General features: G+C 44.3%; 1 protein-coding gene across 1 annotated transcript in view; it reads left to right on the top strand.

The window, feature by feature from the left end:
• Window positions 1-14,187, top strand: part of DNAH3 (dynein axonemal heavy chain 3) — a 536,699-nt gene that overhangs the window by 460,385 nt on the left and 62,127 nt on the right. The window contains exon 55 of the mRNA XM_069210285.1: window positions 3,841-3,957. Coding sequence (XP_069066386.1) covers window positions 3,841-3,957 — 117 coding nt within the window. The remainder of the gene's footprint in view (window positions 1-3,840; window positions 3,958-14,187) is intronic.

Raw genomic sequence — 14,187 nt, 5'->3', positions numbered from 1 at the left:
TGAGCAGGAAAAAAGTGAAAAAAGTGGCCGACACGTTTTGGTGTTTGCCTTCAACTGGACTATGTAAGTATGTATATGGAAACACCTGTGAACAAGGTCTGGTGAGACCGAAACGCGTCAGGGGATTCCTGTTTGTTTGTTTATGATCTCACTAATGTATTAAAAGTTAAGGTATTTTTGGCACAACGACAGAGTGCGGTTTTCTCTTGCTAAAACAGAAAGAGAATCTTGTTTTTTGAAAATATGGTTGTCCTGCCTCAAACCAGCACCACCGGAGAATTAAGTGCGCCGTAACACGCAGATCAGGACATCTTTTCTTTCATATATATATATATATATATACACACACTCGAACACAAACATATATATATTTATATTCACTTAAATAGGCTCACATTTCAAACCTACAAAACCATTGAAATTCAGCAGTTATAGTTAGCGTTATTTCAAGTATCTATAACTCGTGCCGTAAGGTAACTATAATTCACACCCACCACACACAGTTTACTCATCAATACTTTTGATGCAAATGTTGCAGTGATTATTTTAGTGATGCCACAGAAGATGTCATGTTACCTTATGGCACGAGTTATAGATACTTGAAAAAAAGCTAACTAAAACTGCTGAATTTCAATGGTTTTTTACGTTTTAAATGTGAGCCTAACTATTACGTTCCTGTAACCTTTGGTTTTTTAAGTGAATTTCTATGGGTTTTTAAAATTCGATTTCTTAACTATACCGTCCATGTAACCTTATTTTTTTTCAGTGAATTGCTATGTTTTTTTTAAAGTAAAGTAATTTTAATTACTTTGCAATAATCCAACCGCCATTGAGCATGGCCTTTGGTCGCATGCGTTGGGGCTTGGCTACAGAGTCTGGCCACAAGCCAGGTCCTGCAGCCTACCCCCCATAAGCACCCTACCCCATGCATCCATCACTCTGGAAAAAGGTAGAAAAAACTTACATACACTAATGTATATTGGGCACGAACAAATAGGCGGGGCTTTGCCATTTTACATGCTTGTAGTATCACTACATAAGATATTGCACTTGAAAGAGCAAGGATGCAAACACCTCCTTTGAGATTTACAAATAACTTTTCAAGGTGGAACTGTAGGGAAAACACACTTGCTTTGTGTTGGCCATGCGCAAGAAGCTAGAATGAAGTTTCAGGGTGGGCAGAGAAAAAGAGGGGGTCCCAAAATACATTTTCACCAATCAATTTCTCTAAGGGATTCTAGACATGACTACAGCGCGAACTGCTGAACAGAATCACACCAATGATTTGGCAGAAAGCTAGATCTTGGTCCAGAAAGATCTATTTTTTTAATTCAGTGTACATCTGTTCAGTTGTTTGGGAGTTATTAAAGAAAAAATATTAATGTACTGTATATCTAAAGATGTGGATTCATCACAGGTCCACTGTGGTGGATCCGCGGATTCACGAGCCAGCAGCAATGCCGTGATTGATTGGCTGCAATCTGACAGGAAAATTACAGCCTCCATTTTCTCAATTGGACTCTGCCCCGGAGGGAAGGGGGGAGGATAAAACTTAAAATGATAGAGGGGTCTGTGCCTGACTCCTCATGGGCAAGAAATTGCCTAATTTTTTGGCGGGACGTACGAGGAACCGCAGATTCTCTGCAGCGCTCAGTGCTGCCCCTGTGTGAATCTGCGATGGATTCACAAATCCTGACCCCAATTAAAAAACGATTCACACACTCACTCGCATACCCATTCACTAACTCATACACCCACTCACCGACCCACAAAACCATTACTACACCCAGTCACAGACCCACACAGCTGCTAACACACCCACTCACACACACACTTACACACACACACCTCACACACCCTACAGCCACTCACACACCAACTCACAGACCCACACAGCCACTCACACAGCCACTCACAATGCACACACCCACTTATACACCCACACAACCACTCACACACACACATTCCCATTTATACACTCACACAGCCACTTACCCACACAACCACATGCACCCAGTCACACACCTTGATAGTCACTCACACAGCCACTCACAGACTCACAGCGTGGGGCTGGCTGAATGTGGCCATCCCCCTGCCATGCACGATGCAGCAGCCTTTGGATTAACATATGATAATTAAATATTATTTACAATTTAAAAAAACTAGAAATTCACTGAAAAAACAGGTTACAGGGACGTTATAGTTAGGAAATATAAGTAAGCAAACCTTAGAAATTCACAAAAAAAGCAAAGATTACAGGGACGTTACAGTCAGGTTCAGAATTTACACACACAAAACCATAGAAATTCGGCAGTTATAGTCAGTCATAGTCATCTTGAGAAACTTACTTGTGCACTGAGGAGCTATAACTTGCTCCCTCGTCATGCACTGCTAAGTACCCCATATATTATTTCATCAATCATGACATCTTCTATGACATCATTGATAATATCACTGCAACATTTGCAATAAAAATATTGATAAGTAAACAGTGCATGGTGGGGGCATGAGTTATGGTTACTTTAGGGCATGAGTTTCTTGAGTGAAATCTCTTGACGAAAATGCACCAAGAATGGGGAAATACCATGAAAAATAGATGCAGTAAATCCGATTCCTCTGGTACTTCACTATTTTGTAGTAGACTCCCAGGGTTCAACTCCTAATAGCACTGTGTTTCTGTTGCCCCAGGAGTTACCGTACCAGCCAGTAACAGCAGCTCTGGGGTTTAGAATTACCTGTCTCATTAATGGGCCTCAGTGTTCTGGCAGCTCATACTTTGGTTTGTATGACTGCTTGTAAAGATGATTATTTGCATTGTTTAAAAGGCTTGGGGCCATATTTATACTCTGGTTGCGCCGAATTTGCGTCGTTTTTTTCGACGCAAATTCGACGCAGAACTAACGCCAACTAACGCCATATTTATACTGTGGCGTTAGACGCTTCGGGCGCCAAAGTGCCCGGAGTGTGCGTCATTTTTTAGCGTGAACCCCTTCCTTGCGTTAATGATATGCAAGGGAGGCGTTCCCGTCTTAAAAAATTACTCCCAGGCCTTTACGTGGTATTTATACTCCCGGGCAAAAATGACGCCCGGGAGTGGGCGTGGCCAAAAACGGCGCATTTGCGCCGCTTTTTAACGCCTGGGTCAGGGATGGCGTTAAGGGACAAGTGGGCTCAAAATGAGCCCAGAGTGCCCTCCACTGCCCCCAGGGACCCCCCCTGCCACCCTTGGCCACCCCAGGAGGACACCCAAGGACGGAGGGACCCATCCCATGGACATTAAGGTAAGTTCAGGTAAGTTTTTTTTTTAAAATTGTTTGTGGCATAGGGGGGCCTGATTTGTGCCCCCCTACATGCCACTATGCCCAATGACCATGCCCAGGGGACAGAAGTCCCCTGGGCATGGCCATTGGGCAAGGGGGCATGACTCCTATCTTTACAATGATAGGAGTCATGTTGATGGGGGATGGGCGTCGAAAAAAAATGGCGCAAGTCGGGTTACGACGATTTTTTCGACGTAACCTGACTTGCCCCATTTTAAGACGCCCATATGCCATTTTCCCCCTACGCCGGCGCTGTCTGGTGTACGTGGTTTTTTTCCACGCAAACCAGGCAGCGCCGGTCTGCTTGCGCCGGCTAACGCCATTCCATAAATACGGCGCCCGCATGGCGCTTCAGAATGGCGTTAGACGGCGCAAAATTTTTTGACGCTAAACTGCGTTAGCGCAGTTTAGCGTCAAAAAGTATAAATATGGGCCTTGGTTTGAACAGTAAGTGCCACTGGCCACAGGTCACACATCCTCCTAAGCTAGCCAATACTGACTTTTCCCTTGTTTTTACTAGGGTGGAACATTCCATATGAATTCAACGAATCGGATCTTAGAATCAGCATGAGACAAATCCAGATGTTCCTAAATGAGTATGAGGAAGTACCACTTGAAGCACTTACGTATCTAACAGGTATGCACGTTATTACTGGTGGAAATTAATTTGGAACTTGTATTTTCAATATACATATATGTTCAATAGAAAAAGGCTGGAATACTTACCTGAAATACTTACTATTACAGCAATGCTACACATTACTTTCTTCTTTAGTTCATAATGCTGTGTCCGGCTCTAAAGAAAAGCTTCTCAGTCCACCCTGTCTGACCACCATTACAATTCTAGCTCACTATGGGCTCTTAAAGAGCCCTTATGGCCACTGGAGCATCACTTTTCGTGACACTCTGGTTGTTCTAGCCACTGTTCCATATTTACAAGGAGGTGTAATGCCACTTTTTGTTTTGTTGTGACTTCTTGTAAATATGGGCCCCTTCAACGCAGTTTTCTGCGTCAGAGGGGCGGGCAATTGGTGTTGCAGTGGACGATCCACTGCAACACCCATTGCTTTTGACGCTGCCCCATATTTTAAAGAAATTGTAAACCTGTGGCAGCGCTAAAAACTAACACTACCTCAGGGGTGGTGTTAGCATGGCAAAATGAGGAGGAATGATTTTATGCCTCTTCGTTTTTTACTTTTTCCATGTGTGCTGCTTTCTGCAGCACACATAGAAGTGCCTAATCTCCATTATAGATTTTTGATTTGCAGGAAGGGACACCATTCTGCTCGTTAAAAAAAATCTATCCCCTCAATGCAGACACCCTTGCAATATGTTGCAAAGATGCCTGCGTTGGCACAGGCATCCCAGTTCAGCTCTGGCGCAGGGGGAATCGCAGGGGTGCTCCGTATTCCTGTAAATACAGTGCATCCCTGCGTTTCAAAAATGGCGCAGAGCGGCGCTGCTATTCTTGGCACAGCACTGCACTGTGCCACTTTGGCATAAATCAGGGCCTATGTAGTGAAGGGATTTGTGCCCGTAGGGAGGCCAAAGGTTACTGCTCAGCATTCGTAGTCAGTAGTGATGGTTAGTGGAAGTATTCTCAAGTCTTAGTCAATATTGCATACAGTTGGATTGACCAAGACTGCAGAGGGCCTCACTTTTGATGCTAACAGGGAGGAGGCTGTGGACAAGTCCCAGGTAGCCGGAGAGAATGTTCATGGAGGGATGCTCAGTACCTGACACATTCTGTTACTTCCACCAGAAGTGATGCTACCACCACATACCCAACGCAACGGTACCTTTTAAGGAGATACCACTGGAGTGCAGCACAGAACCTGGGGTGAAGTTGGGCTTGTACACACAGGTCTTAGCTTGTGTACGTCAGGGGAATCAGTGTTAGAAATGGGGTTTCTGGTTGGCTAGGGTATGCACCTAAGCCAGGCAGAACCCACCACTCCAGTCAGAGCAAGTAAACCTCACACCAAAGATAACCTGTGCTCACCCCCTGGTAGCCTGGCACAGAGCAGTCAGGCTTATCCTCAGAGGTCATGTATAAAGCATTTGCACAACACACTCACACCAGCGACACAAAAGAGACTCCACACAGGAATATTTAAAAATATGCGTTTTGTATTGTATATATCACGAGTCCAAAATTAATGGTCATAAATACTGTGTAAAGCATATCACCGAGGTAGTAGTCATTTCTTGGTGAGGAAAGAATAACATTGTCAGGTATCACAACATCAGGGCGTAAGACATTCTAGCACAACCCATACAGGATCCATATCAGGATCGTATGAAGCATGATAACTGGACACATTATGCAAGTATGGTGACCTTACTTGTTATCCCGGAAATACCTGACTCATAAAGGATATATACCACAATACAAGTATGAAGAAGTGGAACGGTAAAACATACAATGCCCAGAAGGCAAAATGCAGGCATAGGCCCACCTGTCCCCCTGTCAGGAAGATTACGGTAATTGGTGTGAGCTGTCACGGAGGCAACCCCTCACTTCTCTTTCAGGTGTCCCTGTGGCAATCCAATATGTCAGAGTGGAAGGTCCCCCAACACGAGGTAAGTCAGAAAGGGGAGGGGCCACCCACACTGCTGATAAGGGCAAGGGAGGCCTTGCTGGGTCTCTCCATGTGCAGGATGGCAGAAGGCAGCTGCCCACGAGCCCGCAGCGCAGCTGCTAAAGGTGCATCCAACTCCCTGGCTAATCTTGGGCCTCATCCCTCTGGGCCCAGAGGATAGAGCAGGGCCACCTGCTGAGGTTGGGTGGGACAGCGTAATAACTACTCAGGGGCCGTACTATCCTTAAAGGCACCACACCTGATCTGGGAACCGCTGCTGCTGCTATCTCCCTGCCTCCTTGAGTAGTGCATTGCAGCTGGGAGACGGTCCTCGTGGATACCGGCAGACAGACTCTTGGTCTCCCGCATCATGCCTCTGCCTGTTGTTTGCGCACTCGCCAATTTCCTTCCGGTTGGGCAGCAAGTGGGTCCAGGTGTTGTCCTGACAGTGCATCCCTTACGAAGATCACACACGGGCCTCCTGGTAATGCCACAATCAGCAGTGCGGTGTGTACAGTGGCATTGGGCCCAGACTCCACTCTGGCACAGGAGTCACAGGACACCCGTCACACTCCCTACGGGACTGGGTGCAGTGCCCTTCATGCACTGGGAATGATGTGGGTGAATAAAGCTTTCTACCTGCTCTGAGAGTTACTGTGGCATCCACCACATGCTGTAATCCAAAAGGGACAGAAGTTATACACAGCGCACTCACCACACTCTTGTGCAATAATTAGGGAAGCGCTCTTCACGCACTGAGTTAAACAAACCAAGGAGCAAGACATTGTGCTCTCCCTGCACTGGGCTCCTTTTGGAGCAATGTGGAGGAGCACCAAGCAGGCAGTAGTGATGAGGCAGACCAGCCCAGTAAAACTAGCAGCTCCAATGGCAATCTCCCCTGATAGCTCCACAGCTCTTTGACAGTCCAGTATCAGGGTACAACTGCCATCAGGGCAACATGCAGAACAGCAATCCAGATGAGCCCTTTGTGCCACCCAGAAACACCAGGCATTAGGGCAACAAACAGAAGAGAAGTCCAGATGAGTCCTTTTGCAGCTCAGCAGACCTTCTGACAGAGGTTCAGTCCCAGTTCCAAAAGTGCTCTAAAATCATGGGGCAAGAGCCCCTCTACTTATACTCAAAATGCCTTTGTTATGGGGGGACTTCAAGGGTACCTTTCAAGTGAAGCTCAACTCCCTTTCAACCCAGTCTTGTCTCTAGACATCAGTAGGGGGTAATCAGTCCATTGTGTGAGGGACACAGTGTAGTCACATGTAAGGTGTGAATGACCCTTCCTCTGCCCAGCCCAGAATGACTATCAGTATGCAGGTGCCTCCTCTGTCACACCCAGCCCTTCTATTGTTATGGCTGTCTGGAAAGTATGCACCAAGTGGAGCCGTCACTCTGCCCCAGACGTGGATTGGAGTCAAGCTGCAAAACACTAGAGTTATAAGCACAGAGAAAGGCACATTTTCTAACAGTGTCATTTCTAAAATAGTAATGAAAAATCCACCAACACCAGTAAACATAATTTTACACTGCCATTCTAAACATACCAAACATGCCCACGCTACTCCTCACAGATCAGTAATTACCACTTAAAAATATATAAGGTAATTCCCAATGCAAATCTATGAGAGTAGCAGCACCCACAGTAGTGAAAAACAAAAGAGGCTCCTTGTCACTACTAGACTTGTAATACACAAAAATTGATGTATTACCTTTTACATACACAGCACCCTGCCCATAGGGCTGTCTAGGGCCTATCTTAGGGGTGACTTAGGTGTGGTAAAAAGGATGTTTAGGCCTTGGCAAGTAGTTTGACTTGCCAAGTCAATCTGGCAGTAAACTGTGCATACAGGCACTGCAGTGGCACGCCTGATACAAGTTTGAAGGGCTACTTCTGTGGGTGGTGCAATCTGAGCTTCAGGCCCACTAGTAGCATTTAATTTACAGGCCCCAGGGTATATGGTATACCACTTTACAGGGGACTTACAGGTAAATTAAATAAGCCAAACAGGCATAAGCCAATTATATCAAGTTTTAGGGAAAAGAGCACTTGCACTTTAACACTGATTAGCAGTGGTAAAGTGACCAAAGTCCTAAAGCCAACAAAAAGAATGTCCGAAAAATAGGAGGAGATAGGCAAAACGTTTGGGCATAACCCTGCAGAATGGGCCATTCCCAACAGTCAGCAATACATGTGTGTCCGTCTTTTGTAGAAACCTACATTAATATATATAGTACTGGGTGCCAACAGACTCACCTCCCTTATTGGAGAGAGTTATTTGCAACCTAGTCCAGGAAGATGTATAGTCTAAAAGGTTGTTATACCTGCTTCAAGTGTGGAGTTGAACCTGTCTATGCAGAAATTTTGGCCATCACTGAGCTAACTCTCATACTAAGGACACGCAGTTGCCTTGGTGTTATTACATCATCGGTGCCTTTTCATCATCACCTGCACCAATGATCTGCTATGTTATTTTCTGTTTGACCTGACTCCTTAGATGTAGGTCTCCTTCTTTTTAACTAGTTTGAACCGATTGAGTCACTTACGTCTACGGTTCGACTTGTCTTCCTTTGTGTATACCAAAGACATGCAGGTAATGTTGACAGGTGGGTATGATGACCCAGAAACTCCAATCAGCAACTTCCAGAGCTGCTTGCTAGGCATGGGCTATAAGATGTGTTACAACCAGCTGAAACTAAACTGGGCAAAACAGAGATTTGGTTTCCATTCAGCGAAACAGCACTCTGGTCCAGTGTGGGACTGGCCTATAGGGCAATTAGGCAGTGCCTGAACGGCTGTTTGAGGGCCTGCTTAATGGCCACGTCAGCTGGTTTTCTCATCTCCCTGATAATGTCACAAACATTGCCTGCAGCAAGCACACATGGATGTAGTCGCCCATACCTTGCAAAACACTTATACAGTGTGCCTTTAGAAGGTCAAAACTGCACCAATTTATACATTTGGGCCACATTTTTTCAGTTATATGATTCACTAATTGAGGCTACTCTTATTTTATTGCTCATGCATATTTTCTGTCCTAGTCCGACTCTGCTCTTGCCCCATTAATATGGCCAAGTACAACGGCCCTTACCTTGCCCAGCCACAGGCGTGAAAACTAGGAATAATAACAGAGTTCAACCTCCCCTTGACCTCAGAATCATATCGCCTGTATTCTTTCAACTCTGTGCTTGACGCGAGTTATACATTTACTATTGTTTCCACACAAAGCAGCAGTCATCAATGATGTCACCTCTTGGCGATTGGATTACTGTAATGTCATTTACCTGGACCCGCCCAGGGTGTCAGTATACAGGTTGCAGTTAATTCAGAACGGAGGGTGTTGGTGAAACGTGAGTGATCAAGTCACACCTTTCCAGCCTTGAAGTCGCTACACTGGTTTCTGCTTCAGGAGTGCATTTAATTCAAGATTCTCTGCGTGTGCACAAAAGCATCTCTCTTTCAAAGCAAGTCACGCCCTTCTATCCAGCTTGCAATCTGAGATCGTCAGATTTGCAATGTCTCCAGGTCTCTAAGACAAAGAGAACACACCTAAGTCACAGGGATTTCCTGGTGCCTCTGTCCATCTGAGTAATTCGTTTCCTGAAGCCGTACGGAAAGAGCCATGAGCTCTGATAAACTAAAGGATCTCGCAATCCCAGACCCTGCCATTCCCCAAATTACTGGTTTGTGACCGCAGAATCCCTATTTACTAGGTGCAAAACCCATTGTACGAGTCAGAAAAGTTGTTCAGACTCATACAGTTTGTTTCACGACCCATGGAGAATTGCAGTTTGGAAGGGATATGAAAGGTGCATTCCTTCCAAAGTGATATTCGTAACCTGAATATCAATGATTTGCAACCATAATTGTAGTTGAAAACAATTGACCAGTTACTGACTCCTCAAAGAAGATGGTAACTGATTTGCAAAGGGGGGTCCTTGTAGTGCCGCCTTCCCTTTAGGAATGAGGCTGGCAGTCTCAGGGGCAGTAGTCTGAGGTCCAGCGGACTACTGCCTGCTCCTCTAAAGTTTTCTCAAATAGGAAACATTTTTTTACCAAAAGAAACAAAAGAAAACAGAAGTGTTTTTTCTTTTTTTTAAAAGGTTACCCATTTGGAAATGCAAACCCAGTGATAGAGGTCTGCTGTCCCTTGCCCACAACCATTCCTGTGATTTCCGCCAAAAACACAAGGGATCACAAATTGCAATTGTCCTAATGAATATTAATTAGACACATCACTCTATGACCCTCCCCCTTCCCGTGAACGGTGATTTTTGCGAATAGACATAATAGCACATGGTCAGTTTGCACAATAAGATTCACTCGCAAAATGTCAGTGCACAATTTGCAGCCATTTTTTGTAAATGCAATCTTAGTATATAAGGCCCAAAATCTGTGAAGATTCTGTAAATCCATTATGATTTGACTCTTTCTCAACCAATGTTTATAGCACTCCTCGTTTTTTACATGGCCTTAGGGCCATATGTACGAACACATTTTCCCATAAGGACAGAATGGGTAAAACCCTTTGATACATCTGGCCCTTAATCACTGCATGCTAAATGCACTTTAAAAGTCCAATTCAAACATAAATGTATCTGCCCCTCTACATTCCTCTTGCTACTTTCTACACGTTTACACCGTGCTTGGACCTAAATTTCTGACTTTGCTATTTGATATTCTGCTGAGGACCACAAGCTCACAAGAGTGGCCCAATTAGAACCACTTACCCACTAGTGTTATTAAAATTATGCTTCAGCAGTTCCAGCGGTTAATTTGAGCCGGTGGTTTCCAGTACTCGGCACCGACACTTAACCATCAGCACTGGCTCTAGTGACAGCTCACCACATGGTGACGCTGTCTGCCTAATTTTGAGATGAGCACAACAACAGGGTTTAATAGGTCGATATACATTAAAGAAGATTACCTGCCACTTACACCATTTTTATAGCTTTGGATGGCCTAGATGAGGCTCCGTTTTCACACTTGTTGCAGTGCGATGGTTTGTAGTTCATTTGGCACTGCTAGCAAGGGCAATGGGTGGTGCAGGCTGCTGTGGCCTCCTGAGAAGAGCCCTGCTACTTACCTTTTTACAAACTAAGCACTGGGCAGTTCTGAGAGGGAGGTTTGCCTTTGCTTTAATGAAATCAGAAGCTGGCTTTGGAGCATGCTTCTCAGACGTTGTGCACCCCGGAACCGCTGTGTGTTAGTCCAGGCCGCTATTAACAAGCCAGAAAAAAGAGACACGCGAGACAAGGTAAGTCTGGCACTAGGTCTCAAACTCTGAGTGCCACTCAAACCAAAGGGGTGTTCCCGGATGGCAGAGTAGCCGTATTCATGCCCTATAAGACATTTTCAAATTTGTTGTTTTTAAAGGGCGATTCAATACTTACCTTACCTGCTGAACAATATCCCTACACTGCTGTGCCTTTATTGCTTACTTTTATGTCCAGCTGCTCTGTCCTTTCCTGGTCCTCGTGATGCAGAAGTTATAAATGCGTTTTATTAGCTGAAGGGACCTCAACCCTCGCATTTATTTGGAACATTTGATTATTGCAAGCAAGTCAGATCTCACCATCGTTACCATGCACTTGGCTAAAAGAAACCTAAAGATGCTCCCTTAAGAGAAGAAGGGGCAAGGGGCCTCCCTTGTGACACACAGCACTAGCAGCCCTAATTGCCTCATAGGTAAAACATTTTCAATCCCTTTACAGCAGATCTCAATAAATAGGAATAAACAACAAAGGTGTCAGCACATAATTAGTATGCATGTGCCACAGCAAATATAAACAAAACCAAAAACGAACAGCATCAGTAAGTGATGCCATCCAGGACAAAAACGTTTCTTATTGCCTGAAACAGTAGAAATTGTTGAATCTTGACAAAGTGGTGCTGATTTTATTTTAAAAAAAGATCATCACAGACCCTAGCTTGCTTTGAACCAATATCCCTGATGGATTTCTAGGTGAAGCTGTCTGGTGGGAGATGTTCACAAGATTGTCAGGTGGGCTAATCACAAAACCACCTCTTATCGACTTTCCTAATTTGTTATTAAAAAAAACTAACGCTTTGCACAGATTAAAGTTATTTTTCAAGGAGTTCTGAATTCCAAAAAGATTTACCTTTTAATAGCAATAAGTTAAAAATTACGCAGAGTGCATCAGGAAAACTGAAATCGGAATGTTCTCTTTGAAGAGAGAACAAGTAGAATCTTTTAAACCGTGGATACAGTACATGAAGACGATTGTGCCAACCCAATCAACGTTATTAGGGTCTTCGCCACTTCAAGAAATTAGTAAAGCGAATAGACCCATCATTCATGAAAATGATTGTTGATAAGAATGTGTTTCTGTCAGTCAGGACCATTGTCCCTTCACAAACTGCATCAACTGTTTCATTTAACACCAGTGTGTGTGGGAAGAGGTTTATGACGTGCAAAAGAATAGGAACAAAATGTTCAGTTAATGGATGTCTGGTCTACTTGGGCACACGTGCTCAGGTGTCAGTGACTGGGGTACCAAACAAAACTTCAGGAGGGGCTAGTGAAAGCTCCACCTGATTCCAAGTCCTAGTTCGAGTCCAAGCCCAGAATGCTGGCAACTGTCAACACCCAATGGCTTTACAATTTTCAGGATCCTCCATCTTCCAAACAGCAATGGGTATGGCGATGCCCATGGGACTGGGAACTCAGTCATCTAGGTTATTATCTGATAACTCTAAAACTTGAGGCTTCTGACATTTATAAGACATTAGTCATCGAAGGGTAGATCACCTTGAGGATTGTGGAGGAAATGGGGAGTGACTGGAGCTTATCATGGACTTCAAAACCCGAGATACAACTACCCCAAAAAGTGTTAAGTGAATGTGGTGACCTCAAAGGGCGACATCTCTGTCTGCCTTAGGGTAACATCCTCAGGAATGCGTTACTGTGCTGTATTCCAGGTGTTCAAGGTGCAAGTACGGCCAACCACTAATTGCCTAACTCTATAATCCAGGTCAACTGGGTGCATATCATTCTGGTTCCTGGAAAGTCTTTCTTCATACCTCAACTTTTGATGCAGGTACACACAGCAGGGCATTGGTCCTGTTTGATATCAGCCAGGGCAGCTTTTCTCCACAGAGATCAGGCATCAGCTTCATTTATGTTTTTCCTCTGATCCTAGATTTGCTTCCAGTCTTGATGAATGCGTTAATGGGTTAATGGGTTTCCTGCTTCTGACATGATATCTGTCTTACTTGATGCTGCATATCTAACTCTCCTAAAGAAAAATTGTTGAAAAGTACTGGTTCATAAGATCCAGAAAAGGGAAAATCTTCACGTTTTTTCCAAATATTTCTATACTGGGGGGCAGGAGATTAGCAAATGGTCAATGGAGGATGTTTTGGGAGGCTGTAGGCTTGGCATTAAAAACGAGTCAAGCTGTTACTGTGTAGAAAACTGCTTTTCTGTGCACTAACACCCAAATGGTTTAGTCGAGGTGTTGTTGTTGGGAGGGTCCCTGTGTTGAATGTGTATTGCAGCCCAGAATCTGGTCATTGTAGAAAGTACTAATAGGTCTATGAAGAGCAGTCCGCAGACTCTACTCCATGGGAAGGGAAGCTGTAATATCCTCAACCTTATTGCTAGGAATCTTCTGGTGCTACGTGTAACATCCCTGAAGAGGATTCCACTCACCCAACACGTGATCTGCAAACATACCAAACACAATGAAGCCATACAACACTTATGGAAGTGACAAGAACTGCGGTTACAGCGAATGGAAAATATTTCAGCAGGTGTCACTAGACACCTCACTCATAGGTATAGATAAAATATCACTCAGCTGCCTGCTTCCATCATTCTCCACATTGCCGAGTCAGAGGGCTGTGACCACCCAGTGCTACAGAGGAGTCACTTTGGGTTCACGTTCACTCCAACAGAGCCTTGTGTTCCTTTAGTGAAGCAAAACTACCAATATGGACTACCTCCAGAGAACTTGAAGTCTCTAGTTCTTTCACTTCATTATTGACTTTTGCTGAGAAAAGACTACCTATTCAGACAACAAAAGAGGAAAAGACTGTTTTCCAATGGATCGCTGCAGTCATTTTCACATTTTGTGAAATAAGAGGACTTAAGGCTCCTCAAATAAGTCATGTACATTCTGCCAATGGAAATGCTGTATCTGTGGTTTTGCAGACATTTTTGGAAAACAATGTCAGGCACTCATCATGTTTTTTATAATCATTACCCCTTGAATGCATCTTACTATGTCATTTTTGGCCATCAAGTTCTGTG

Source organism: Pleurodeles waltl, chromosome 10 (genome assembly GCF_031143425.1).
Source record: "Pleurodeles waltl isolate 20211129_DDA chromosome 10, aPleWal1.hap1.20221129, whole genome shotgun sequence".
NCBI classification, from domain to species: domain Eukaryota; kingdom Metazoa; phylum Chordata; class Amphibia; order Caudata; family Salamandridae; genus Pleurodeles; species Pleurodeles waltl.
Note: the sequence above shows the minus strand (reverse complement) of the source record. Positions and strands in the feature narration are given on the sequence as shown.